Source organism: Tremella mesenterica (genome assembly GCF_000271645.1).
Source record: "Tremella mesenterica DSM 1558 unplaced genomic scaffold TREMEscaffold_5, whole genome shotgun sequence".
Lineage (NCBI taxonomy): Eukaryota > Fungi > Basidiomycota > Tremellomycetes > Tremellales > Tremellaceae > Tremella > Tremella mesenterica.
In genome coordinates, this window is record NW_006711229.1 from 414,107 (window position 1) to 437,984 (window position 23,878).

At 46.5% G+C, this 23,878-nt stretch overlaps 6 protein-coding genes across 6 annotated transcripts; 3 read left to right on the plus strand and 3 right to left on the minus strand.

The window, feature by feature from the left end:
- Positions 1 to 201: 201 nt before the first annotated feature.
- TREMEDRAFT_30910 (uncharacterized protein) lies at positions 202 to 1,559 on the plus strand (the record flags this gene model as incomplete). Its single annotated transcript, XM_007004415.1, has 4 exons — positions 202 to 358; positions 504 to 689; positions 847 to 1,035; positions 1,402 to 1,559. Coding segments are annotated over 4 exons (690 nt in total), but the record flags the coding sequence as incomplete, so codon positions are not given.
- A 4,354-nt stretch (positions 1,560 to 5,913) lies between these two features.
- TREMEDRAFT_30606 (uncharacterized protein) lies at positions 5,914 to 8,445 on the minus strand (the record flags this gene model as incomplete). Its single annotated transcript, XM_007004379.1, has 5 exons — positions 5,914 to 5,976; positions 6,230 to 7,570; positions 7,756 to 8,153; positions 8,282 to 8,367; positions 8,411 to 8,445. 5 exons carry the CDS (start codon positions 8,443 to 8,445, stop codon positions 5,914 to 5,916), a joined length of 1,923 nt encoding a protein of 640 aa, XP_007004441.1.
- Positions 8,446 to 10,303: 1,858 nt separating this feature from the next.
- On the plus strand, positions 10,304 to 12,418 carry TREMEDRAFT_38977 (uncharacterized protein; the record flags this gene model as incomplete). Its single annotated transcript, XM_007004425.1, has 5 exons — positions 10,304 to 10,424; positions 10,475 to 10,560; positions 10,602 to 11,130; positions 11,317 to 11,373; positions 11,598 to 12,418. Coding segments are annotated over exons 4-5 (858 nt in total), but the record flags the coding sequence as incomplete, so codon positions are not given.
- Positions 12,419 to 16,745: 4,327 nt separating this feature from the next.
- On the minus strand, positions 16,746 to 17,932 carry TREMEDRAFT_62205 (uncharacterized protein; the record flags this gene model as incomplete). The annotated part of the gene is made up of 5 exons (XM_007004556.1): positions 16,746 to 16,823; positions 16,974 to 17,176; positions 17,399 to 17,610; positions 17,656 to 17,854; positions 17,902 to 17,932. 5 exons carry the CDS (start codon positions 17,930 to 17,932, stop codon positions 16,746 to 16,748), a joined length of 723 nt encoding a protein of 240 aa, XP_007004618.1.
- A 282-nt stretch (positions 17,933 to 18,214) lies between these two features.
- On the plus strand, positions 18,215 to 20,829 carry TREMEDRAFT_73823 (uncharacterized protein). Its single transcript, XM_007004754.1, has 7 exons — positions 18,215 to 18,614; positions 18,767 to 18,852; positions 18,943 to 19,211; positions 19,342 to 19,553; positions 19,766 to 19,908; positions 19,954 to 20,097; positions 20,144 to 20,829. The coding sequence occupies exons 1-7, from the start codon at positions 18,275 to 18,277 to the stop codon at positions 20,774 to 20,776; spliced, it is 1,827 nt and encodes a 608-aa protein (XP_007004816.1). The 5' UTR covers positions 18,215 to 18,274; the 3' UTR covers positions 20,777 to 20,829.
- A 211-nt stretch (positions 20,830 to 21,040) lies between these two features.
- TREMEDRAFT_62207 (uncharacterized protein) lies at positions 21,041 to 21,673 on the minus strand (the record flags this gene model as incomplete). Its single annotated transcript, XM_007004557.1, has 2 exons — positions 21,041 to 21,391; positions 21,434 to 21,673. The coding sequence occupies 2 exons, from the start codon at positions 21,671 to 21,673 to the stop codon at positions 21,041 to 21,043; spliced, it is 591 nt and encodes a 196-aa protein (XP_007004619.1).
- Between the last annotated feature and the right edge of the window lie 2,205 nt (positions 21,674 to 23,878).

Sequence of the window (23,878 nt, forward strand, 5' to 3'; positions counted from 1 at the left end):
AGGGAGTAAAGGAAAGGGCAAGTCGGATGGTGGTGAGAATGGAGTTGGTTTAGTTGGCAAGTCGAGGTTGTGAGTCTCTCATCTAGCCAGCTACAAGAATCCTTCATTCCTGGCTGTCTAGCCGATCATCGCTGTATATATCGCCCACGACGATCAACTTTTGACAATTCACGTTGTCCTCAATTTAAAGGGACGTGGTTGACAGAAAGCGAAGAATACCTCTTAGCAGCTGCGGATCAACCTTCCGGTCCTCGTGCTGCTCGTTTAGCTCAAGTGATCAAAGCGAAATACGACGCCGGACTTCTCAAGCCGTACGACTATGTGAAAGGGTACGAAAGGATGAACAAGTGGATGGAAAGTGGTAGAGCGGCCCCGAAGGCGGATAGCGTCATTGAGAGTGCTCCGAGTAGTCCCAGCAAGCGGGAGAAGAATAAAGCGGGGTCAAGACCTGTTTGTGAGTGTCCCATGAGTTGCCCCGTGGATCCATGAGAGCTGACTTGTAGCTTCCACTCCTGTCCCGACATATGCCAACAGTATCTCACCCGAATCACGCCGACGCATCCTTGCTGCTTTGAATGGCTTCCGACCAAAATTCAGACAGATAGCCAGAACTTTGACTGATGTGGATCTTGTCTTTATCGAGGAAGCGATGGAGAGATGGATGTTGGAGTATGATCGAGCGTTTGCGTGTGAGTGTTATATTTCAGATTGGGCGGCATCTATGCGGGTCGTACCGCTATCTGTTTCCCTGCTATCGCCTTGGCTGCCTTCCAGATGTCTGTTCTGTCTAGCTCAACGTTTTGAGACTCCAGCAGGACTACGAATGAGATATCAACTGACCTCCAGCGATACACACCCCATCTTGTATCTGGCGTCGTACTGGAGAAATCCAGAAGGCGAACCAGGAATTTGCCAATCTCACTGGCGTTCCCGCCAGTTTATTTCGGAATGGGCTGCTGTGCGTTTACGAGTTGATGGATGAGGATAGCGCAGTGAGGTTTTGGGAAGGGTATGCAAAGGTCGGTCTGGATGCTGGTGAGTCTTTTCATGTTGCTTTGATTACAGCTTAACTGCAACTTGTGCTGCTGCTTCATCGATGTGTCCTTCTTCCTCATACCACCCCCACCCCCCGATGTGTCTTTCTCAATTCTCCTTACTTTCCCGATCACACATCAATTCTTGATCATGCATCGTTCTGATCGATAGGTCAACGAGCTCTTTACCTCTCTATAACCCTCAAAATCCCTCAATCCCTGACCCGTCGTCGTCCTTCTCCCAGAACATTCACCCCCTCCCTACCCCCACCCCGTCCAGCACCTTCAAACCCTCTCCCACCGGACTTCTCTCTTCCCGGAGCCGCACTAGACCATATACCTTCCAATCATCTGGGTGGTGTTGGAGTACACCAATTGATAAGTGGAGGACCGGGATCGGATTCAGGTTGGATGGAACAATATAACATTATTAAATGTTGTTTTTCCGCTACTATCCGGAGAGACGCTTGGGGGGTTCCGGTGGCTATAATGGGACAATTCATCCCTCAGGTTTGTTCCAGATAACGATGAACCAACGACATGATCCATCGAGGATTTGACGTAGAGATGAGTGTAATGGGGCTTGGCATGATGCATTTCTTTGGCTACTCCCTACTCTGTATTCCCTAGCCCACTTTACCAGTAGAGTGATTACTGCCATGGTGTGGGCGATAACCGGGGAAAAAAGAAGGAAAGTGGCAGTGCCACTTTGCGTAAGGTATCGCCCGTTCGCCACCACCTGATGACGTCTTGCCACCCCCCTGCACATCTCTATCACACTCACCACCACTCCTTACTACTGTACTCACACTTCATCACTTCATACAACATGGCTAGGTAAGTATCATCTACCTCATCTTTCTTCTCCTTTTCACGCTTACCTTCTGTCACTCGATACCACCTGTGTGTCTCCCAAGACGACGGTTGAAGGTGAGAGCACAGCAAGAGCTGATAGCATTTAGAGATCCACCAAATCAAACCCCATCGGGTCAACTCCAAGATCTAAACTTAAACCCCACCTCTGTTCGTCAAGCTAAAATAACAATCGTGCATCCTCAATTGAGAGATCTGATCTTACCTTTGGAAAAAGGAAGGGTCTTGTATCCTCGTGGAAATTGCGTAGAGGAACAGCGTTGGGATGCGGGGAAGGATGAGGATGATGAAGATGGGAGAACGATTGGACGAGTGAGTTTTGTCTTTTTTTCAAATTATCTCCCTACCACTTCATATTGTCGTATAACTCGGCCCGTTGTTTCTTCCTCGGCCTGTGAAGCTTGAGAAAAGTAGTCGGACTTCGTGATTGAGGGTATGGGTGAATTATCATACTCAGCTATCGTACCCGAGTATTGTTGGTATCCGATTTGAAGAGGAGGTTCGAAAGGTAAGAACATCTAGAGAGTGAAGATTTCTGCTTTTTGGAGACGTATGTCTTGGATGGTCGAAAGACAGGAATGGAGAGTCAAGCTGATCATAGGTCTTGGGAACGACGAAGACTATTGCGAATTTAACGTTTACGCCTAATTGTTTAGCTAGAAGGTCGGTGTTGGTTCATGTTTCTTCACATTTTTCAACCATGATCTTTTGTTCACTCGTTTGCGAGAGTCTTACCTTTACCTAGATATAGCTAATCTGCAGTGGCCAAATCCTTGCTTTTGGCGGTCAACATGGGGAATTACACATAACCACCCTTCCCAAATATCCTTCTCTCTCAACTCGAGCCTTTTTTTCCCCTTCCCCGAGGCCTCAAAGCCCTCCCAGCACTAAACCAGATGGAGCTTTCACCATCTCTCTCACTTTACCTACCAATAGCATCAACAACTCACTCCTTCTACTACCTACCTATCCCTCTGGATGGCGGAAACATAGACAAACCAAATGGGCCGGCTTCGTAGGACATGGATCTAGGAAATGGGACGATCTCGAAGAAAGTTCTGATTCCGAATCATTCTCATCTCGTCATGTCAGCGGATCTGGGAAGGACCGAGAATCGGAAGAGATAGACGATGATGATCAAAATGTCGTCGACGATACCATGGATTTAGATGACGCTCCTAGTCCTTTAAGCGTAGCAACTTACCCAAACACTGTTCCATTCTATCATGCTCCTCGAATGCCTCATCTAACATCTGATAGATCTTCTCTTGGTCCTCGACGTGCCTCTTCTTCTTCTTCTCAATTGTCTTTCTCTTCGAACAGAGCTAATCATTTCCGCCTCAGTGGTCTACCTCCACCGCAAATAGTCACCTCTCGTCGTGTATCATTCCAATACCCTCCGGCGTCTCGTCCACCGAAGAAAGAATCGGAAGATCCTCGACTCAATTCTCGCGCCCGACATCGAGTCAAAAAGGAAGAACCAGAAGAACCAAGATTATTGGTCAGTAACAACGATAAATCCATCAAAATGTTTTCCATCTCCAGTGCGACTACGGAATCTTACGAATCTACATTCCTTGAATCCCGTCTTGAAGCCCCTTCACCTAATGCCGATCGACGTAGGTGGGGTAGGGCCGATCTGGACTTGTATTCACGTCTCGGGTCTCGCACCATATGGGAAACTCTGGGGTTGGATGACGCGTGGAGAAGATGGGAAAGGAATGGACCGTGGCAGGAAGAAGCTTTGGAGCTCGAGTTGCAGAGAGCCCAGGAGGAGCTGAGAGCGGAAAGTGAGGCATTGAGGAGAAGAAGGGAAGACTTTGAGAGGACCATTGGAATGCGTTTAGGTACATTTGCAGGGGATGTGAATGAGGTCAGAGCGAGTGCGAGAAGGTTAGCAAGATTGAGGGAGAGTCAGAGGAGTGGCGGTGTAGGGATAGGAGGGAGACCAAGGGAAGATTGGGGTCCTGATAGAGTAACGGAGGAAGGAGGGAAGAGGTTGAACAAGATCGGATGGACGGGTTTCAAGTGTCCTATCAATCACTGTGAGTTGTCAACTTTCATCAGGCCCTCTTCCCTCCTATCTCCAAGACTCTAATTGTGACGTGACAGCAGCTTTGCCGTTGCATTTGAACCTTTGTCAGTCAGTCATCATCCTTGTGGGATCACCACCCCAGTTTCTTCACGGGCTCAGGGGCTGGATTTGTCGTTGTGGACTGGAGTGAGCTAAGCTCAGCTTCCATCTCCCCCGACTTGTCAACATTGGTATCGGTCGGCGACTCGACGGAGATCAATCTCTTTCAGGTTCTTGACGGTGGCCGGGAATTCAAGAAGATTGCCGTCTACAATGGTACGTTTTATACTCTGTCTGTCAATCTTGCTGATCAAAAAGCCGCCACGGACGCACACTTTAGTTCGGCGTGGAGTAAAGACGGACGCAAATTTGCCGTGGCTTCTCAAGGTGAGTTTTGTTCCCCCAACTTTCCTCCCTCTAGCCATGCAGTCCTTACATCATCACGCTGCTATGATAGCTTGTAAGCACGTCTATAGCTTCATTCCCACTCGACATTATTACCAGAGTCTTGCGGGAGATTCGGAGGTAGGAGAATTCTTACTGAAGTGGGAATAAATTTAAAGAAACAAAGCTCACGACCAGACGGTCAAGTCACAGTCTACGATCATCGTTCTTCTCTCCCCCTGGCCAAATTCTTTTCGACTCCCACTACTCCTTCCTCCCCTTCTTCACCATCATTCATGTCCGACCTCCAATCCCCCGCTCCACTCCTTATCGATCCCATGACAGGAGACCCCAGAGCGGGAGGAAGTACATCCGGTCTACCCGCTTCTCGTGTGGTCAAATTCTCCCCAGAAGGTTCATCAAGGGATATATTAGCTTTTTCACAAGAAGATAGTTACATACATCTCATAGACGCTAGAACTCTCAACGTTCATTTGGTTTTACCAATCCCAAGAGAAGCTCCTAGTTTCTTTACGAACCCTTCTCCTTCAAGTTCAGAAGAAACAGTAACAAATGCTAATTTTCCTTATTCTTCAAATTCACTCACATCCCATACGAATTCTTCTTACCCTCATCCAACATCATCAGGGATTGTCGGAAGAGTAGATGATGATACAGAAGTAAGAACGACGGAAAATTCAGAAGTGATAGGTGATGAAGGTAGGATAAGAGAAGATATGGTAGGTGGAGTAAGATTAGAAAGATCGGAAAGATCGGAAAGAAGACAAATTCAATCTTCTTCTTGGGAAAGAGAAAGAAGGTTTAGATCAGGTATGTTTTGTAGAGGTAATGCCGGTTTAGGTTTTGATCCGAGTGGACAATGGTTATATGCTGGAACGGATAGGACCGTGGTGGAATGGGATATGAGAGGGGTTGATAAAGGTCATGCTACTTGGGGTATTGCTTGAGTTCTTTTTTTTTCCTCTTTTAGCGAAATGTCTCTTCGATCTAAACATAACATAACATAACATATCATATCTGATCTTGGAATCGATACTTTGAGAGACAGGGCGGTTAGAGTGAATTTATTGCTCCTGTCGTGGTTTTTTTTATTTGGGGGGTGGTTACTCAACGGAGGGAGGGGAGGGGTAAGGGAGATGGCGGGAAACAAAGGCAGAAGTGGACTTTCAGATGTCGGTGTAAAGGTTTTTGGGATGAGAAGGATAAAGAGAGAGGGAGATCTTGAATATTTATATGAAGATCATTTGATTATGCTTATTCTGTATTCAAGTCTGTATCAGGCAGATTAAGTCTTTGTAACAATGCATAGTGAATGAATCGACGATGTCTTTATCTACCCTATGTCCTCTGACTCAACTCTGGCTCGTCACCCCCAAACCCGGTTTCTAACCGTTACTCTCCCTCCATTAGTCCCTCGACTCAAACATCTAAACAGGTATTCCAATGGGTCTTGCCTTGTATCGATGCTCATTGCTATCATCGTACAGCTCGCTGGATGGACGAAATGTGAGAAGAAGTCAGAAATTTCTAAGACTGATTCTTCCGATTTCGTCGTTCGATGTCTTTTCTCTTCTTCTCCAGTTTATCTTTCTGAGACATCAGCAACGTCCTATGCTTTTTCCTGTGATCCCAAAGTATTTCCTCTAATCTTGACATCTCTACCTGAACCCAGCTTTCTCGCTCAACGTGATTTCCTCTTCGGAAACCCCGCCCTGCTTTCTCCGCTATGCCTCACTACCACAACAATAGGAAACTTGTCACATCGCTGGATATCTCGAAGCACAGCTTGCACGAACAACAAAGAAGGAACAGGTTGTAAATGTATGCAGACTGGATAACTCACCTCTTCAGCCCTAGCAGCATTCCCATACTTCATCTTCTCATACAACTTTGCTTTCTTATTCGTCATCATAATCTTTCTCAAATCTTCTTCTCCCTGTTTCCCATTGACCCTTCCTCCGCCAGAAGAGATATGTCGTTTAGAAGCTGTTTTCAATTCTTGTTGGAATGTTGAATGAGGTATACCTGAAGTTTCCGCCTCCAATTCCGCGGCATGAAGTAAAGCCAAGTCCGTAGGGTTTTGTGCTGCTGCTGATAATGCCGGTCTTGATATTTTCTCCTTCTGCTCCTCATTTTCCTCATCATCAGATTGTTGATGATCTTCAACTTCAGATTGCTGTTCTTCTTCCTCCGATTCATTCGATTCCAATTGAACATCATCACCTGTTGTAACCTGAGATTCCATACCCGATTTTATACCTAACCAAGGTCTCTCTAATTCTCCTTCCCCATCCCACGGACTGAGATGAGGTGGTAATAATCTCCCAGGTCCATATTCCTCACTACTTAAAATCTTTCCTGCGTTCACACTATCCGCCACCCATTGCGGTTGTACCCAAACCCATTTCCTACCTCCTTCTAATTCTCGTATCCTCTCAGTCGTCATAGGTCTATCACATACCACATGAGTTATACTGTCCGCTCCTGTCGCTTGATCCGGACTAGAAGCTTGTAGAGAAGTTATAACTTTTCCTCCTAAAGCTTTAATGACGAATTCCCAGGCTCTTTGTGACACCTCTCTAGAGAGATAAAATGTGTAGGGTTCGAAAAGTAATTTATGATCTTCTGTCTTGCCTGATGAAGAAGCCACAAGAGATGAATATGTAGGTAATGGAACAGAAATTATATCTTCCGTATCACCTTTAAAAGGTCTTTCCACGAAATCATCATCTTGTTTCTCCTCTTCTACTTCATGTGTGATAGGTGTAGAATCGTCCATTTCAACATCTTCAGCAGAAGTAGAAACGATACCTTGAATAACACGTTTCACTTGTTTCTTTGAGATATGACTTGATACCCCCGGAGCGGCTTGTTCGACCAATCGATACGCACCGACACCTTCCCCTCGTTCATCAGATTCACGGTCTAGAGGAGGTGGATAAACAAGATTTTCCATGGTGTAGAGTTTGTACAAGACGAAAGATATGAGTGTACGGTAGAGATCGATGAATGTGAGAAGGATACGGAAATCGACATCGTGTGGAACATGTTGTTGAAATTCGTAACCTTCTAACCACCGAACGCGGACGGGTTCTCCCAATTGACCAGGGACGAGACATTCGTAATAGATACCTTTTATACCAAGGAAGACTTTTCGTAATGAATGGGTTTTGATAGCCCATACCTGGATGTCAGCATTGTCTCTTTCTTTCACACTGAGCTTTCCATTTCGAATTCCACTTCATAGTAACAAGCACTAGTCTGATAGAACCACTATTCAAGAGCTGGAACAGATGAATCAAACACACGGGGATAAAAGAGGAGGAGATAGAGAGGGATGATTGGGCTGTGACATTGAGTCGAACCCACCTTCCACTCGGAGCACAATCTACCACACCCCTCAATAACCTCGATAGGTACCAGAGTCCGTCCTGGTACAGGGTTCGTAGGCAGATTCGAGAAGAGATGTATCAAATTCAACGGATCCTGTAAATCTTGTAATGCGAGGGTAAAAGTCGGATATCGTTCCTTGACCAAATGATCTAATCTCGCTACGGGTTTCGCATCTTCGAGATTTTTGGCCAACGCCCATTCTTGTCTTCCTACAGCACGTGCGAGTTTTTTGGCGAATGCTTTGTGTTCTCTGAACTTGACCAATAAGGGTTCATGGAGGAGATATTGTATATCTTTGTGATAGTAAAACGTCGCAGGGGCGGATGAACCTTTATTGGCCCGTTTCTTATTGAGAGGTTCACGAGGGTAGATGCCTGGAGTGAGTCATGTGTTCATCACGGTCCATATACACCCCCATCATCTGAAATACATGAGGATATGGATAGTGAGGCGTCATATAGTGAGGCATCATCAACTAAGGAGAGAAGGAACAGAAACTCACCTTTGAGAATGCACAACCGTCTAAAATCTGCCAAGGACACTTGAAGCTTTTTGATAGCTTGATTCCTGGTGATGTAGTTTTTGGCCCTTTGTGGATCAGCCAGATCTCCACCACATATCAGTTACTCACGCTCCGGACTCTCCACGTCTCTTGATCTTTGCCATTGTGTCTAGTTGAGGTTGAGTATGGTTGTGTGATTGTAGGGTTGTATGGTGTACAAAGTGGACGACCCAGCGCCGGGTCAAATCTTGAAATTTATATTTCTTCCTGTATTCTTTTAGGTTTATCCGACGAAACCCTCCACCCCTTCCGTCCACTTGCACCCCCTAATCCCATCAGGTATGCATCTTTCATCTCACTCTGACTCGTACCACATGACGCTCTATCTACATCACCATGGTACGAGCCTGTCCCATATGCGGCTCGAAGACGTGGAGAAAGGATCGTGTCACCGGTAAGTCCATCTGTGAAGAAGGACATGTCTATCAGGTTGGTCCCTTCCTTTCTTTCTTTACCCCTGCTGAACCACAGGATTTCCGTTCTGAGAATCTGGTAACCGAAGCTACTCCTCATGCTCTCCAACGGAGAAGAGAGAGAAAAGGTCCAAGAATCAACAAGAGAAAAGAACATGGTGCTGCCAATGTTGATTGTGAGCCACTCGCAAGCAACACTTATAGGCCAACTCATGCAAAGACTATCATGGTGACGACGCCGAGTATCTGAGGATCCAGGCTGTTCAGCTTCTACTCAGACATCAAGTAATTGCGCTCCGTGAGTCATGGGATCTACCTGATCTGTTTGAGGTCAGCTCAACCACGTCCCCTCTATTCAGCTGATGAGTCAGCGAGTGGTCAGAGATCTCTGGACTTATCAGCTGTCAATTTCACCTATGCCTCAACCACCTGGCGAACAAGCGTATCCTGAGCAAGGTCATGCTTTCTTCTCGCAGCCAGATCCTACAGTAGCTGTAACGGCCCCGGAACTTGAGGCTGTCGCAGACGATGAGTTAGCAGAAGACGAAAAAGACGATCCCGATTCCGACTCGGAGCTGGAAGACCATAAATCCGATGAGCCGGATATCGACTCTGACATCTTGATGGAGCTATCCGAAAGGGATTCTGACTCGGACGAAAAACAACACCCAGCAACCGAAGAGGCCAATACAGGCGGTATCCAGCGTACACGGCATAGACGAATCGCGATATCCGACACTCTGATCACTCTTCTCGTGGGAATGTGGATCCTTCGCATTCCTGTCTTATTCGTTGATATGGAAAGGTATGCTCTTGTCAAGGTGTTCTACCTAGTTGAGCTCACGAACAGTCTAGTAAATATGAACCGAATCCCCTATCTGGACTTTGGACGATCCACCTTGATTTCTTACGAAATGAGGAAACATATAAATAGAGCTGTCATGTTGGCTTTATGTCCGGGTGTACGTGGCGAATAATTAATCGTCCAGCAAAAAGCTGATGTTCAGCGTTCTCCCAGTCCTTCTACACTGTTCAGGAGATGCAAAGAGTTTGCTCAAGTGCTTGGTCGACGATTTGGTCTAAAATTGCCAGAATGTAACATTTCCCCGCTGGCCTGGCGGCTTCTCTCCACTGTCGGCGGTACACGTATGTCCTCATCTTATGTGATATTTCATTCTCCACCTCTTACTGCGGCACACGAACTCGCGAAAAGATACGTGAACTATGCACGAAGAGCTGCTCTGACTGATTAGCAACCATGTATTCTCAAGTAACTCATCTCCTAGCCTTGCTAGACATCAATCTCTTCCTTGACTCTCCAGATCTCATCACTGTCCGACGTCGTTCACAGAGACGAGCTTCTTCACCGGACGCGGATCGCTCAATCAACACGTATCGGCGTTCGGCAAGGCACCATGATGCTATCATGCCGGAAATGGTAGTGATGGTGGCTTGGATAATAGTCATGAAAATGACATACGGGCTTGACGGACAAAAAAGGTCGGTTTCCACGCAGATCCATTCTCTAATATCCTCTGATAAGACAGACATGACGATTTCGATATGGACTTGGCATATGGTCTCCCTCGCCTGGAAACATGGATCAAAGAGCTTCGTGAGAGGGTCAGTTCTGGTGTCTTAAAATCCGATCGACATAACTTGGACAAGAAGTGAGTCTCTAACATGATACTTGACTGTGTCACTAGATTACTAATGGAAGGGACTTTTACTCGATGGAAATGGACGATATTGATCGTTATCTCGATGCAAGCGAGGCTATCCTCTTGAAAGATCGTGATCTGACATGTAAGCAGATTTCCTGACATGTGGAACATACTGACGCACAGTCGGTGGACCTTTCCCTATTCCCACGTCCCACCCGGCACCGCCCAAGATCCCTCCTCCCAATTCCTGGGCTGCGTTCCACGCTTCATTCCTTCGTCCCCAGTCCACTAATCTCCTCAACATGCCCACAGATGAGGTGCTTCCTTCGCCAGGAGAATTCTACACTTCCTTCATTGCCTCCGACGTAGGTGGAGTACTTCCGAACGATTTACAGGTCCTTATGGACTCCGCCAGTGAAGTGATTCATGTCGATCCCCGGGAGATGAACAAGACTTTGGAAATTTTGGAAACTCGCTTGAGGAGTATTCTATCCAACGGATGGCGAAGCCGAAGCCGAAGTCGCAGTGATCGCGGACGACCGCGATCTACCCACCTGTCATAGATCCAATCGTCAGACGTTTCGTTCTCAAGCAAATATGGGGGATACGGTATTGTCTGCCAACAAACTTTCCCATTCAGATCACCGCCACGCCGGCGAGTGACGACGATACGATGGATTTTTCCAGACGCTATGTTTCTCCGACATCCTTTGTGAGTCGTCCTTTGAAATTCGACCCCGACGCCTCCTCTGAGACTATGTAACGCTGTACATCGAGGCGGGATATAAGTCAGGTCGTCTTGGAAGACGACTATCAACCTACTTACCATCACATCGCGCAGCTCAAGTGACTCTTCTCATTATCGACCGACTGGACCAATTTGCTAATCTCGAGATAGATATAAAACCACAACAAGATGATCGACACACATGAACGATTGAGCGACGCCGTCCGTGTGAGTGGCTTCTAATCCCATTCCTTACGGCTCTGGGTCTCTCTCTGGCTGAGAAGAGTCTCAACACAACTCCTCCCTCTTGTCTCTATCCTCATCGATATTGACCATCTTTCCTCAAGCGTCCCTGTCGTTATCTGAACGGTCCCTTGACGGGTTTGACTTGTCGTTGAAGGTGTCATCTGGTCGACATATTGTACGTGCGATGGTACAGATCTGACACACAGTTCCCTACATGCCCACACGTCACCCGGGTCCTTGGTCAAAACCCGGGAGTGTATACGATGCAAGGCACCAACACCTATCTTCTTCAGCCTCCATCCAACCCTCTGGCCCCTTTGATTCTCATCGACACGTCGTCGCCTCACACCGCACAACAATACGTCGATTGCATTCTCACTCATCTCTTCCACCTCGGTCTTCAGTCTGGGGTTCGTGAAGTCTTCTATAATGGACCTCATGCGAACGCTGTCCTCAAATACACTGACAAAGAAAAACATGATGCGGTCAAGCTTCAGCAGTATCAAGAACATATTGAAGATCCTCGTAAAAATGATCTCATGCTTGTCGAGTATGGACCCGGTTCCGGTTGGGTACCAAATTCTACTCAAGATCGTCGTCTTCCTCATGTGGAACATATCATTCTCACCCATCGACACTTGGACCATGTGGGAGCTCTACCCTTGTTGCTCAAGACGCTCAAAGAACGTGGATGTCCTCCACCTAAATTGTGGAAATTCCCAAGCCCCGATGAAGCGCAGCTTGCGTTGGACCCGAAAGGTCGTTTGACCACAGATGCGACTCTCTGGGAGAATCTTGTACCGGGTACATACACTGGATTCTCGCCTTTCCAACCGTTTCACCCTATCATGCCGGGTTTGATGATCAGTATCATTGATCCGAAGTATAGGCATTTGTTGAAATACGATCAGGAAGGTCAGCCGAAATGGAATGAAGTGCCGGAGATGGTGAGGGTTTCCGTCAAATGTATGAGGACTCCGGGTGTTACAGCGGACAGTGTTTCGTTGATCCTCCAGGAAGGTGAGTCGTCAGCATGTATCCCTTAATGTGTGGTATTGATGCTGATTCAACAGGTGAAAGGGGCGTCTTTACAGGTGATACCGTTTTGGGTGAGAATGGTCCTGCGAGGTTCACCGATTTAGCCACATGTACGTTTTCTTCATCTCAAACCACTTTTACACCACTCTTTTAGACGTCGGCTTATCACAACACTCCTTTACGTCTCTCAGAGGGATTCATCACAGCGGGGATAAATATTGACTACAGACCTCACCTCTCTCAAAGTTCTCGTAGCTCTCAAACCACCCGCCATCTACCCGGGACACGGTCAAGCGATCCATGGTCACTCGGCTGTCAAAGCATACCTGGAAGGAATCATCAATAGTCATTCGGAAGAAACCGATCATATCAGTAATGTCCTTCGTGATGTTGCCAATGGAAAACTCGGTGAACTCATGCACGAATTCCACGAAGCCAACGAAGAACGCAAGAGGCAAAAAGCGAAATACGACGAAGAATTCAATTCTGGTCTTCCTGCTCGTAAAGTCAAACAAGATAAACGTACTCCTGAACAGAAGGCGAAAGATAAAGAAGAGTATGTGGCTAAATTCCAATCTTCCTCTGCGGCTTTGGGATGGTTGGTCCGACTTGTCAAACAGACGGCGGATGAGAAAAAGCTTTGGGGAGATAAAGGTAATGCTAAAGGTTATCTCTCGAAATTGGAGAAAGAAGGAAAGGTGAAGAAGACGGTGATCAAGGGACCTAAGATGGTGGGTGATAAAGTTGGTGAAGTTGAGGAACAGGAAGCTTGGGAGTGGGTGGAGGAGGGTGTGTGATCGGAGAATGTTACTGTATGTTTGATTTGTTGATGTGTACTTGGTACATGGTACATGAGTACATGGTTTGATATTGTTGACAGATGTATACAATCATCGTTTGTTTCGTTTCGTTTTCCTCTGTATCGTCTTAGGGATGACAAGACACTACTGTATGGTTCATGGTCCATGGTACATCTCATAATCAGAGCAAGCCAAGCGATCGTGAACTTACTCTACTCTACGATCTCTGATGTGGGATGATGAACTCCTCTCCGGGTGCCTGACAACATGTCACCAAATGTTCACCCATCGGCCATCGGTTCAACTCTCACCAAGTTGACGATAATTTGACTTTCACACTGCACTAACGGCATCATCCCGAGGACGTCACTCCTCATCAAACGTGATACAGAGATACTAATTCATGCTAATTACTAACCCGACTCATCCATTCGCTCCTTCTCTCCAAATAATCATCCTGACAGAATCTTCATTCTCCAATCCCTAATCCTCGAATTTCAACATCCCCTCTCGTTGGAGATGACAATTATCATGGTCCTATCAACCTTGATCCCGCACCTGATGAAGCTGGGATAATAATCTATGGTTACATACCCGATCTAGGATTATCAATCGTTGGATCCGCGACTTTTTTATTGGTTTTACTCGTCAACTTGGGATACGGAATGAAGAGAAAAGGGTATAGATGGTTTCATGGGTTGTTAATTGTTGGAAGTGTAAGTTTTCATGTTTCCCCCTTGATTCATTTGTATCACACTTGCTTTTTTCCAAATGTACTCACTAAAGAGGAGGTTTTCTTTCTCTGAAGAAGCAATACTTCAGCTTCATACCTTTTTGATATCGAATGGTTATGCTTTACACACTGACTGGTCTACTTGTCTATTCGTCTACTTGTCTACTTGCTTGTTTCTAGTTTACTCATCTGCTCGTCGGCTCGTCATACTTGTGACGATTATAGTTGGTCAAGAGATCAGAAGAAGGATGTTATCATGTTTAATGGAATTGTTATGGAATTGTCTCAGAATGACAAGGGTTTATGTGATGACATTATGTTGAGGTCTTGTTGATATCTTAGTTGATGGAAACGGGTGGTTATGCAGCAAGAATTTATTCACATTATAGACCGTTTGTTGTTGGATCTTTCGTCGCTCAGTATTTTCTCATCGTAGTGGTGAGTTTCTCATTTCCAACTCTACTCTTATCTACTTACCCTCTTGTATTATGGAATTAACAACTTTGTCAATAATCAGAAATGACATCTCGATCTAACGTCTATGATCTCCTTTGAGACTTTGTACAGCTACACAGGTCATAAGCTTTCTCCCCCGGAAATACAAAAGTCATCATGGGGTTGATCAAACCTAGTCATGGAGTCTTGGGAAGAGAAGACAAAAGATGTCTTGAATATCTCACGAAAAGTACTCACCAAAAAGACAATGAAAGACTGATCTTCAGGCTCCAGTTTTATTCTCAGCTGCTATTTACCTCTCAATCAATTTGATAGTTCAACACCTACCCTCAGCCAAAAACCTCTTGTTGATTCGAGCTAAATTTGTTTTGGTGTGTGAGTTCTTCATTTCAATGTATGAAGAAGACAATTGACATTCGATATATTCAGTCTTCGTGATTTTTGACGTTTTGACAAGTAAGTTTCTTTCATTCAACCTTCATATCCTCAGTATCAATCTTTCTTCCACATCCCTCTCCGCTTTTGCTCGTTACAAATTTCGGCCTCGTCATGTCGACTTCCATAACTGTCGAACCCTTCTGACGGTGGAGTCTAAATCCCAGAGCGTCGTTTTGTCCAAGGGAATCCTTCGTGATTCGGGAAAACCATTCACCCAAGAAACTCATTTGAGTGGAAGGGATGATGAGAGATCTCTGATCCTCAGCTATCATCCAAATACTCGGTGCGGCACTCATAGGATCAGCCGAATCAAATCGTGTTTCTGGCAAAATTTCAAAACTCTCACCTGAACAAGCCAACGATATCCTCTTAGCTGGTTTAGCCGTCCAAGTGAGTTTTCCCATACTCAAACTCATCCTGAAATCCTCCCACATCCCAAAAGTCCCTTCCAAACCTTTACTCACTACTCTAACCTCCATCTTTCACCCACTATCGAATAAAATTTGATCTACGTTTCATTTCGTCCCATACATGACATCGACGATATCGGCGGAAGATCACAGACGAACTTTGCTGGGAAATTGACACTCAGACATTCACATTTTCCATCTTCCTCATCATCCTTTTTGTAGCTATCAACCGGGTTCATAGCTCTATGTCCTTGCCAAACTCAAAAAGACATCGTGATGAGGTTCGAAGTCTGTTATGGGTCATAGCGCTAACTAGTCTTTTGATTTTATTACGAACGGTATATCGTCTTGCTGAAACTGGACAAGGTGAGTCTTTGTCATGTAACTCGTATCATTCCTTCCCTCTCTCTTCTTCTTCCCCTTCTTCAATCTACCTCTCTTCTCTTTTCAAGCGCATATAGACAAAAAGGGGGATAAATCGCTTCGAGTGAAACTCCAAAGTTCCAACCATCTGTAAGCCGAAAAGAAAACTGCTACAATTCGTAGTTGATGAGGTTATGCGATATCAGTGGTGAAATATTGATCCCAGGTTTCTTCGGGTTCGCATCTACACACGAATCTCTTTTTGGGACATTAGAATATACCCCCGTCATACTCGCTTTGATCATTTGGACGGGGTTTCCACCTTGGAGATACCTCGAACTCCCTCGCCAGGTGTCTGAGGATGATACCGCCGTTTCGGACGTTGGGGAGAAAGGGACGACCCGAGAAATTTCTCGATCGACGGATCGAACTCTGTCAGAGATCGGACCCTCAGAGGAATTTAGCGAAGGGGAATCTCGAGGCAGTGAAGCCAATACATTTCAGAATGGATAACGAGGACGGTCGATAAGATCTTCAGGAATCTTAATATCTCGATCTACAGTGAGAAAGGAATGTGCCCATGGCACAAGTTTTATCCAAGGGTTTGGTAAGTCCATCGAGGTACCTATGCTCGAAGATGAGGTGTAAAGAGAGAAGGTGATGAATGATGCATGCTAAGATGAGATACATACAGAATGTAGGAATCAAACACAAATAGATTTTCACCTCATCATGTCATCCGACGAACCCCAAGTCTTTCATTTATCGCTGCGGCGAACATGGCTTGTGTATTTCTTGCCCGTTGAACAGAAGAAGATCGTAATTCCGAAAGTACATATCGGGGCTTCTCAAATTGTACTGAAGAGAGGGAGTTGCGCATCTTACCCCTTCGTGTCAGTACTTGATCCTGGGCATTACGACAATGTCGGAGGCAATTCTAGGAGAAGAATTCATCTATCGCTTTACGGAAAACTGCAGGGCAACAGTGATTCCTTGAAAGGCTAAGGCCTGAGAAGCAGAGACTCGAAGAGCACGAGAGGATGAGAGACGAGTACATGCTTCGATATGTGAATAGGTGGTCTTGAAGGAGAGGACGAAGTAAAGGAGGATGATCGCTTACTCCATATCTTCCACCATACGACCTATATTGGCCACATGTCCTTGAGGTGTAGTGAGAAGATAATCGTATTCCGCCTTTGTGATCAGCTCTTATTGATTTATTGAGTAGCAAACTGTGTCGACGTGATGATATATTTGATACTCCTAGTTGATTTGTCTACGGCAAAAATTATTAGGTGATTAAGTCCTGGCGGATGGACAGATGAGACCTGAGGATTGACTCACCTGCCGAGCTGTATGTGCACATAAATTCGCTTCACCCTCATTCTCCGACGTGACTTTATCCACGACGACAGGAGCCAAAGTAGCTTTGAGAAAGACTGAAATGGTCGAAGTAAGTTTGTATTTCGCTGAACGACCTCTTTCGTGGCATTCAAAGACGTGGAAAGAATCCCATCGCATGTCTACGGCGTCCGTGGGAGGTGGAGCTGTAATGAGCTTGGACAAATCCTCTCTTTGATAAAACAAATCATGCGTTCACATAGAATCTCGGATCATCACGAAATCACCTGCACTGGGAGATAGAGGTTACGTGATAGCTTGGAGACACACTCTCTAGGATAGGGAAAATTTTCTCGTTGGAAACATGTTGTTGAATCACTGGTAGGGAAGTCGAGAGAGTAACATCTTTAAATACTCCGCTCACTCACGACTTGTGATAACGACAGCACCAGCGAAACCCATATCTCTAGGTTTCTCTTCTTCCAAATCCCACAGGAAAACACTACAAACCCCTCCGCCAAAATACATCTGAGTGTAGACTTTGAAAGCTTTGTTCAGAACCAACTCCAACTCCCTGAGTCTGGGCGATGGAAGGGGAGCGTCAGGTATGGCGGGATGATAAGTGTTTGACCAAGGAGATCTGATCATCAAAAAGTGCATGTGGGGAAGAGTTTTGGTAACTCACCTATACGAAGTCCCGACCATATTATAGTCACATTGGATATAATCCCCATCTTCATCTTTTACAGAATCTAGTTTGATATCGAAATGACCCGCTAGGTCATCGGCGAGCTCAGGTTGAAGTTCGCTCAGCATATCGAGTACACGGACGGATTCTCGGGGTGATACTCTTCGCATGAGATCTATCATTGCGGTGAGAACAGCTGGACGCATGAGTCCACTTCAGTGTTCAGCGACAAGGAGAACTCACCGTCATCGTCGGCAGGTAACTCGACGTCCATCTCTCTCTCCGGAAAGTGTCCCGGTCACACCGACGATTCAGGTATATCCACCAAGCGCCAAAACAGATAGATCAGACGGAGAAATAGAGGGTAAGAATGTCACAGTGGTCGTGGTCGTCATATAGGTCGTACTCGTCATCAATATAGTCGTGCTCGTCATCAGAACCACTGACGATGTCATCATTTCCCCCGATCGCAGATTATTCGATCCTCCCATTTTCACTCCGGATCTTGCCGCACACCAACTTTTTTTCGAAACAACCTTCGATTTCACTTTCTGTCAGTCATATCACCAACTACTACTTGGAACTGTCATCGACATCAGGCTAGGTTATCATCCCCATGTCGTCCGCCTGTACCCTTCGAACACTGTGTCGATCATGTCATCGTTCTCCTTCGATCCCCTCCCTCGCCGGTCCTTCAACTTTCCGGCCCCGAACCCCGATCATGCAAAGGGGACAAAGGCGGTCACTGTTTTCCCGTCGAAGTACCTCTAGTACCTCTTTTTACACCCATTCGTTCCCTCCGTCGGCAGAGGCCACTCAGACGAGACTCTCCCTTCCGCCTTCCGCCAAGCGATCAGGAAGCGGCGGCGCCGTGGCAGATGACGGTAAGCAGAAGGAGAAGAAGATGAAAATGTTCGAGAGTTTAATGGATAAAGCAGGAGAGTTGAGTTTACGATGTCAGTTTCAATACAGTCATCTGAATCAGTACTCCACCACTCAGTGAAACCTGAACCAATCACTTCCTCTCTTCTTCACCCACGATCACTACTGCTTGAAGCGAGGTTTTGTGTACACGTGGAATGCGGAAAATAGGGAGCTGATCGGATAGGTTCCGTCCTTGATGTCGAAGGGAACTGGACGGCTGAAGAAGGAAGATATAAGAAATCAGAGCTGTGTAAGGAACACGACCTGGACGTAAGTCCATCTATCCCTATCCTGGTGGTTCAAAAACCCATTTCTAGAGTCTCGGAGCTTCGCCATCATCGGCCCTCTGTTGACGAATAGCCTCGTGACCTGCGCAAACTTGACTCTTTAGCACCAAACCTGGTTCCTCTCATACTCACTCGAAAATCATGCATCCTTATCTCCATCTTACACATTCGAGCGCTGATTAAGCCCGACCGGGTCATCGTGTTCGACACTGCGGGGACCGTAGAGAGTGAGGTTCAGAGAAAATTCAAGTGGCATTTAGAGAAGAACATCCGGACTGGGTTGTCCACCAGGTGTGGGGATGAAGTTCGTGATGAGGATGTTGAGTTACCATATGAACATCGGTGGGTTTTTGATCACACTCGCCGCCCACTTTCTGCCCCAGCTTAAGTGACCGATTTTGGCAAAGCTCGACGCTGGCGTCTTTTGATACTTCGGATATATTTCACTCAGAGATCCGAGTTGACTTGTCAGAGCATTGGAGTCCATCCTTGTCGCCACAGCCAATGCGTTGGAAGAGGAGATGGCCTACTGCAGACGGATAGTTCAGCAGCTTTTGGCCGATCTTGAAGATGACATAAACCGCGAGAACCTCAAGAAGCTTTTACACTATTCCAGGAGGGTAGTCGGGTTTCAGTCCCGTGCGAGATACGTTAAAAGAGCAGTGGATGAGCTACTGGATTCTGGTGAGTGATGATTTGCTTGTACACTGCTTATGTAATTGTACACTGCCTAACATACCTGAATGATTTGGGATTACAGGGGGACGTCCGAACTCTCACACTGGCTAGGGCTTCTACGATGATATGATCACCTCGAATGGAGCAGAAGGCGTGAGGCTGGAACAGAATCTCTACCGCACAATATTATGTTGCTCCGAGCCGAGCTGATGTGCCAGATGAGGACCTTTCGGCGATGTATCTCACTTCCCGAGCTCAGGGGAAACCTCGCGCTCTGCACGATCATGAGCAACTGGAGCTTCTGCTCGAGAGCTTTCAAAAACAAGTAGAAGAGATCGTATCTGAAGTTGATACCACCGTCGTATGTTTGATAACCTCTTTACCAAGTGTAGTATCTAATGATCAGGCAAACATGCAGTCTACTCAAGAGATCACCGAGCTGATGCTGGATTCGGGTCGAAACGCTCTCCTAGCACTTGATATCAAAGTGTCCATCATCACCTTGGGAGTCACCTCTGGTGCCCTGGTCGCGGGTTTTTTCGGTATGAACGTCAGTCCCTTACTCTCCGTTGTGATGCCCTTCACTGACATTTCAGTTATTGACCCGTCTCGAAAGCCATCCTCAGGCCTTCTTCATTGTCTCCGGAACAGCCATAGGCATAGCCTTCCTCTGTTCCTACGTCGGTCTCCGTATACTACGACGAGTCAGGCGCGTCGCCCTCAATGCCGGTGGTAGAAAATATAGTCAACACTTACCTCTCTTATCCGAATTAGCCGACCAAGCTCACATTCATTCTTCTATTCCCCATCAACAACAACCTACATGGCTCGGCAGGATATTCTCGTATCGCTATCCCCACTTTCCCCGAGGATTACCTCAGCTAGCTATGAGACGAATGTACTTTCTAGGGAGATTATTCCGCGGTAGAAAACCATGGACTGGACATAGGTCTTGGCCCGGGATGATGAAGATGGGAATCAGCTCGACAGCGTCTCCACCTCCCGGTAGATTGATATGGATCAACGAGAAAGCGGATCTGGCTAGGGCAAGGGATGCGTTGAGATATCAGCAGATAGAGAGGGGAGCTGGAGAGTCGGAGGAAGGAACAGACGGGCAATCGAGGAGGAAGGAGAGAGATTGGGAAAGATGGCAGGACGATTGTTGGGAACAAGGAGGAAAGTGGGGAAAGGTCAAACGATGGGGTAGAGGTAGATCGGGAGAAATGTAGCTGATAGACTATATGTCATGACCGGGTAGCGAGCCCGCGATCATAAACCGTCCTAAAAGGCTCAATATCAACTCTGCTAGTGAGAGTCGATCTTGCTATAAGCACTGGTCGTGACACTATAGCATATGACACAATGTGGCATTTGTTGAAGACACTGTGTATCACAATCACTTTCCCGTCCCAGATTATAGTGTGCGAGAACGTCTCTCCTCCATGATATGCATTCCTCAGCAATGTGACGGGTCATTTGAACTCAGTAGGACTTCATTGAGAGGTTGTTGAGACCCCATTTGGAGAGCACCAGTGAAGAAGCTTGTCCTTCTCTACCAGCTGTGCCAAACCTGACAGGCATATATCACTTGTAACTCTTTGCCATGATGTTTGCCCATCCAATCCATCATCATATTTTTGGGCCACGCCACTATCCTCCATCAACTTCACACTTCCTCTATACATCTTGTTTAATCTTCCCATAAGATGCACTTTGGATTTCATGTGAAACAGAGCTTGACACACTGCTTTTGTGGGCTCATCCGGAGTGTAGGAATGCTTCGTAAGGAAGGCCACGTTGCCTCCCGTTTTTGGGATAGGGACTATGTATGTTGTGCCTTCATACTGTAGGGAGAGTATTATCTTTCCTGTCTCATCTTTGCTTACCATCACCGGGAACACCGAAGTACTTTCGAGATAACGGCACCAGGATCTAGTATACTCAGTTAAGTCAAGACCGATAGGGTCCATAGAAGGTCTTGGAACCACAGATGGTCCCTGAGATGAATCGGCTTCTGGGAGCACAACATCTGTATGATCACGGATGACAGCAGTTCCACAAGAAGTTGAGGCGGCGGAATGTTCATCGGCACCACCTTGCATCGACGTAGTAAGTTGATCACTCATTCTGAAAGTCCAGTTGACGTCGGAAGTAAGTACTTGGTATTAAAAATGAGGGCTTGAAATAGAACAATAAGCGATAAATTGGAGACTTGTGGGAAGATGTCTCTGGTTCTGGTTTCTATACGTTGTCGAGCGGAGCCTGGATTAGGGCGTCTTCTTTCTTACCTCGTGAGAAAGGATGATTCACCTTTGATGGTTGCCAAAAAAAGCTAGATGGTCTAAGGAGGTGATAGTCTATGTATGTCCAATATGATTTCCCACCATATTGAGTAAGTTTCATAGAACGAGTGAGATTGTTGTCATCACAAAACGAAACGCACCGAATAATATTGTACAAGTACTGTCACAAATGTCGATTCTTCTTCCCTACTGACTAACGGACGATAAACCTTGGCTAATTAAGTCGTACTGGGGCGTCAAGGTCTCACTGAGACAGGGTACTTGTCGGGGAACTAACTACGACATGTGTCACGAACCACGTCGTAACACCTGACAACTACCATCACCCACCCTCCTTTCACCATCACCGAACCACCATCCATCATCAACCACCACCCGAACCACTGAGACCGACTACGGCGAAGTTACAAAAACCTAGAGGGAATTTGTCACGATAACCCCGTGTTACGGAGTAACAACGAATCGAGAAGAACTCCATCGAGTTCGACGGATTAGGAAAGAGAACGGCGAGAGTTGGAGGCAGTGCTGCAGTAGGTAGGGACGGGTTTTCCCTTTTCGAGATTTCCCCACTGGGTTTGCTCAAAAGCGGTTTTTCACCTGTCCGAGTATGTACATAGACGCTTGCAGTAGGACTGAGAAGAGGACACAGACACTTGTAGACAGTATATAGTACAATCAGCAAAGTACCAACTTTGCTGATTCTTCAATATCATTCTTTGGCTACATCGATTGCAGAGGAGACACGATCCAGTAGCACCAGAGCCCCTAGACTTCTACGAGACATCCATCGAGTTCGACCCAACCTGCGACCTAGTCATCGTGTTTCCAGTACCGTTACACCCCGCCTAGCGGAGAACTACGGCGAAGTTAGCGGAGGGGAACCGAGGGAGAGCAGAGCAGGGGAAGTTAGGCAAAGTTAGTCGAAGTGAGTGGAGTAGGGTATTGGGGATATGGCAAGGAAGGGCGAAGTTGAGCGAAGAGGACTGAGCTGGAGGCTGTGCAGGATTTGAGGGACGTTCTATGAGAAGAGAAGGGAAGTATAGATAGTTTACAGATCGCTGAACTTCTTCAGCAATCCTTGATTGTTGTCAGTAGGGAGAGATATATTCAGTAGCTACAACCATCGAGTTAGGGAGAGCTACCACCGAGCAGTCCGACACACTACGGCGAAGTTAGCCGCAATTCTTCGACAATCACCTTGTCATTTACCACTCGACGTATTACTACAGCGAAGTTAGCCGTATGTCACGAACTACGTCGCGACACCTCGATTACTCCACCAACAATGACCCTCCTTTGGCCATCAAAACCCCATCACGCCTTAACCTCTTTACTCTACACGTAACTCAGGACTTCTGACGCCAAGTACGGCGAAGTTAGACGGAGTTAGGCTAAGTAGGGACAATGGGAGCAGAAGTACGGCGAAGTTAGACGGAGTTAAGCTAAGTAGGGACAATGGGAGCAGAAGTACGGCGAAGTTAGACGGGGTTAGGCTAAGTAGGGACAATGGGAGCAGAAGTACAGCGAAGTTAGACGGAGTTAGGCTAAGTAGGGACAATGGGAGCAGAAGTGCGGCGATGTTAGGCGGAGTTAGTCGAAGGAGGAAGAGGATGGCCGAGGGCTCGGGGAAGTTGGACGAAGTGCGTTGAAGTACGTCAAAGCGCGAGAGGGTTGGATGAATGTCTAGGAGGAGTAGATAATATTAGCTGAGAAGATCGCTGAAGTTCTTCAGCGATCCTTGATTGTTGTCAGTAGTGAAAAACAGATAGAGATAGCTATATACAATTCGAGATACATCGCCATCAGTAGAACAAAACCCCAGTTAGAGTAACTACGCCGAAGTACGCCGTAGTTACACTCCTTTCGACGTCTGCGCCCTCTCGGTTGGGTGAGACTTCGACTCAGGAGCATCAAGTTAGCCGAGGTTCGTCGACCGTCGGTCTGCCAGAAGATAGTTGTTCGACGTCCGTGACACCGTAGTCTCCCGACGAGTACCCTGTCCTAGTGAGACATTGACGCCCCACTACA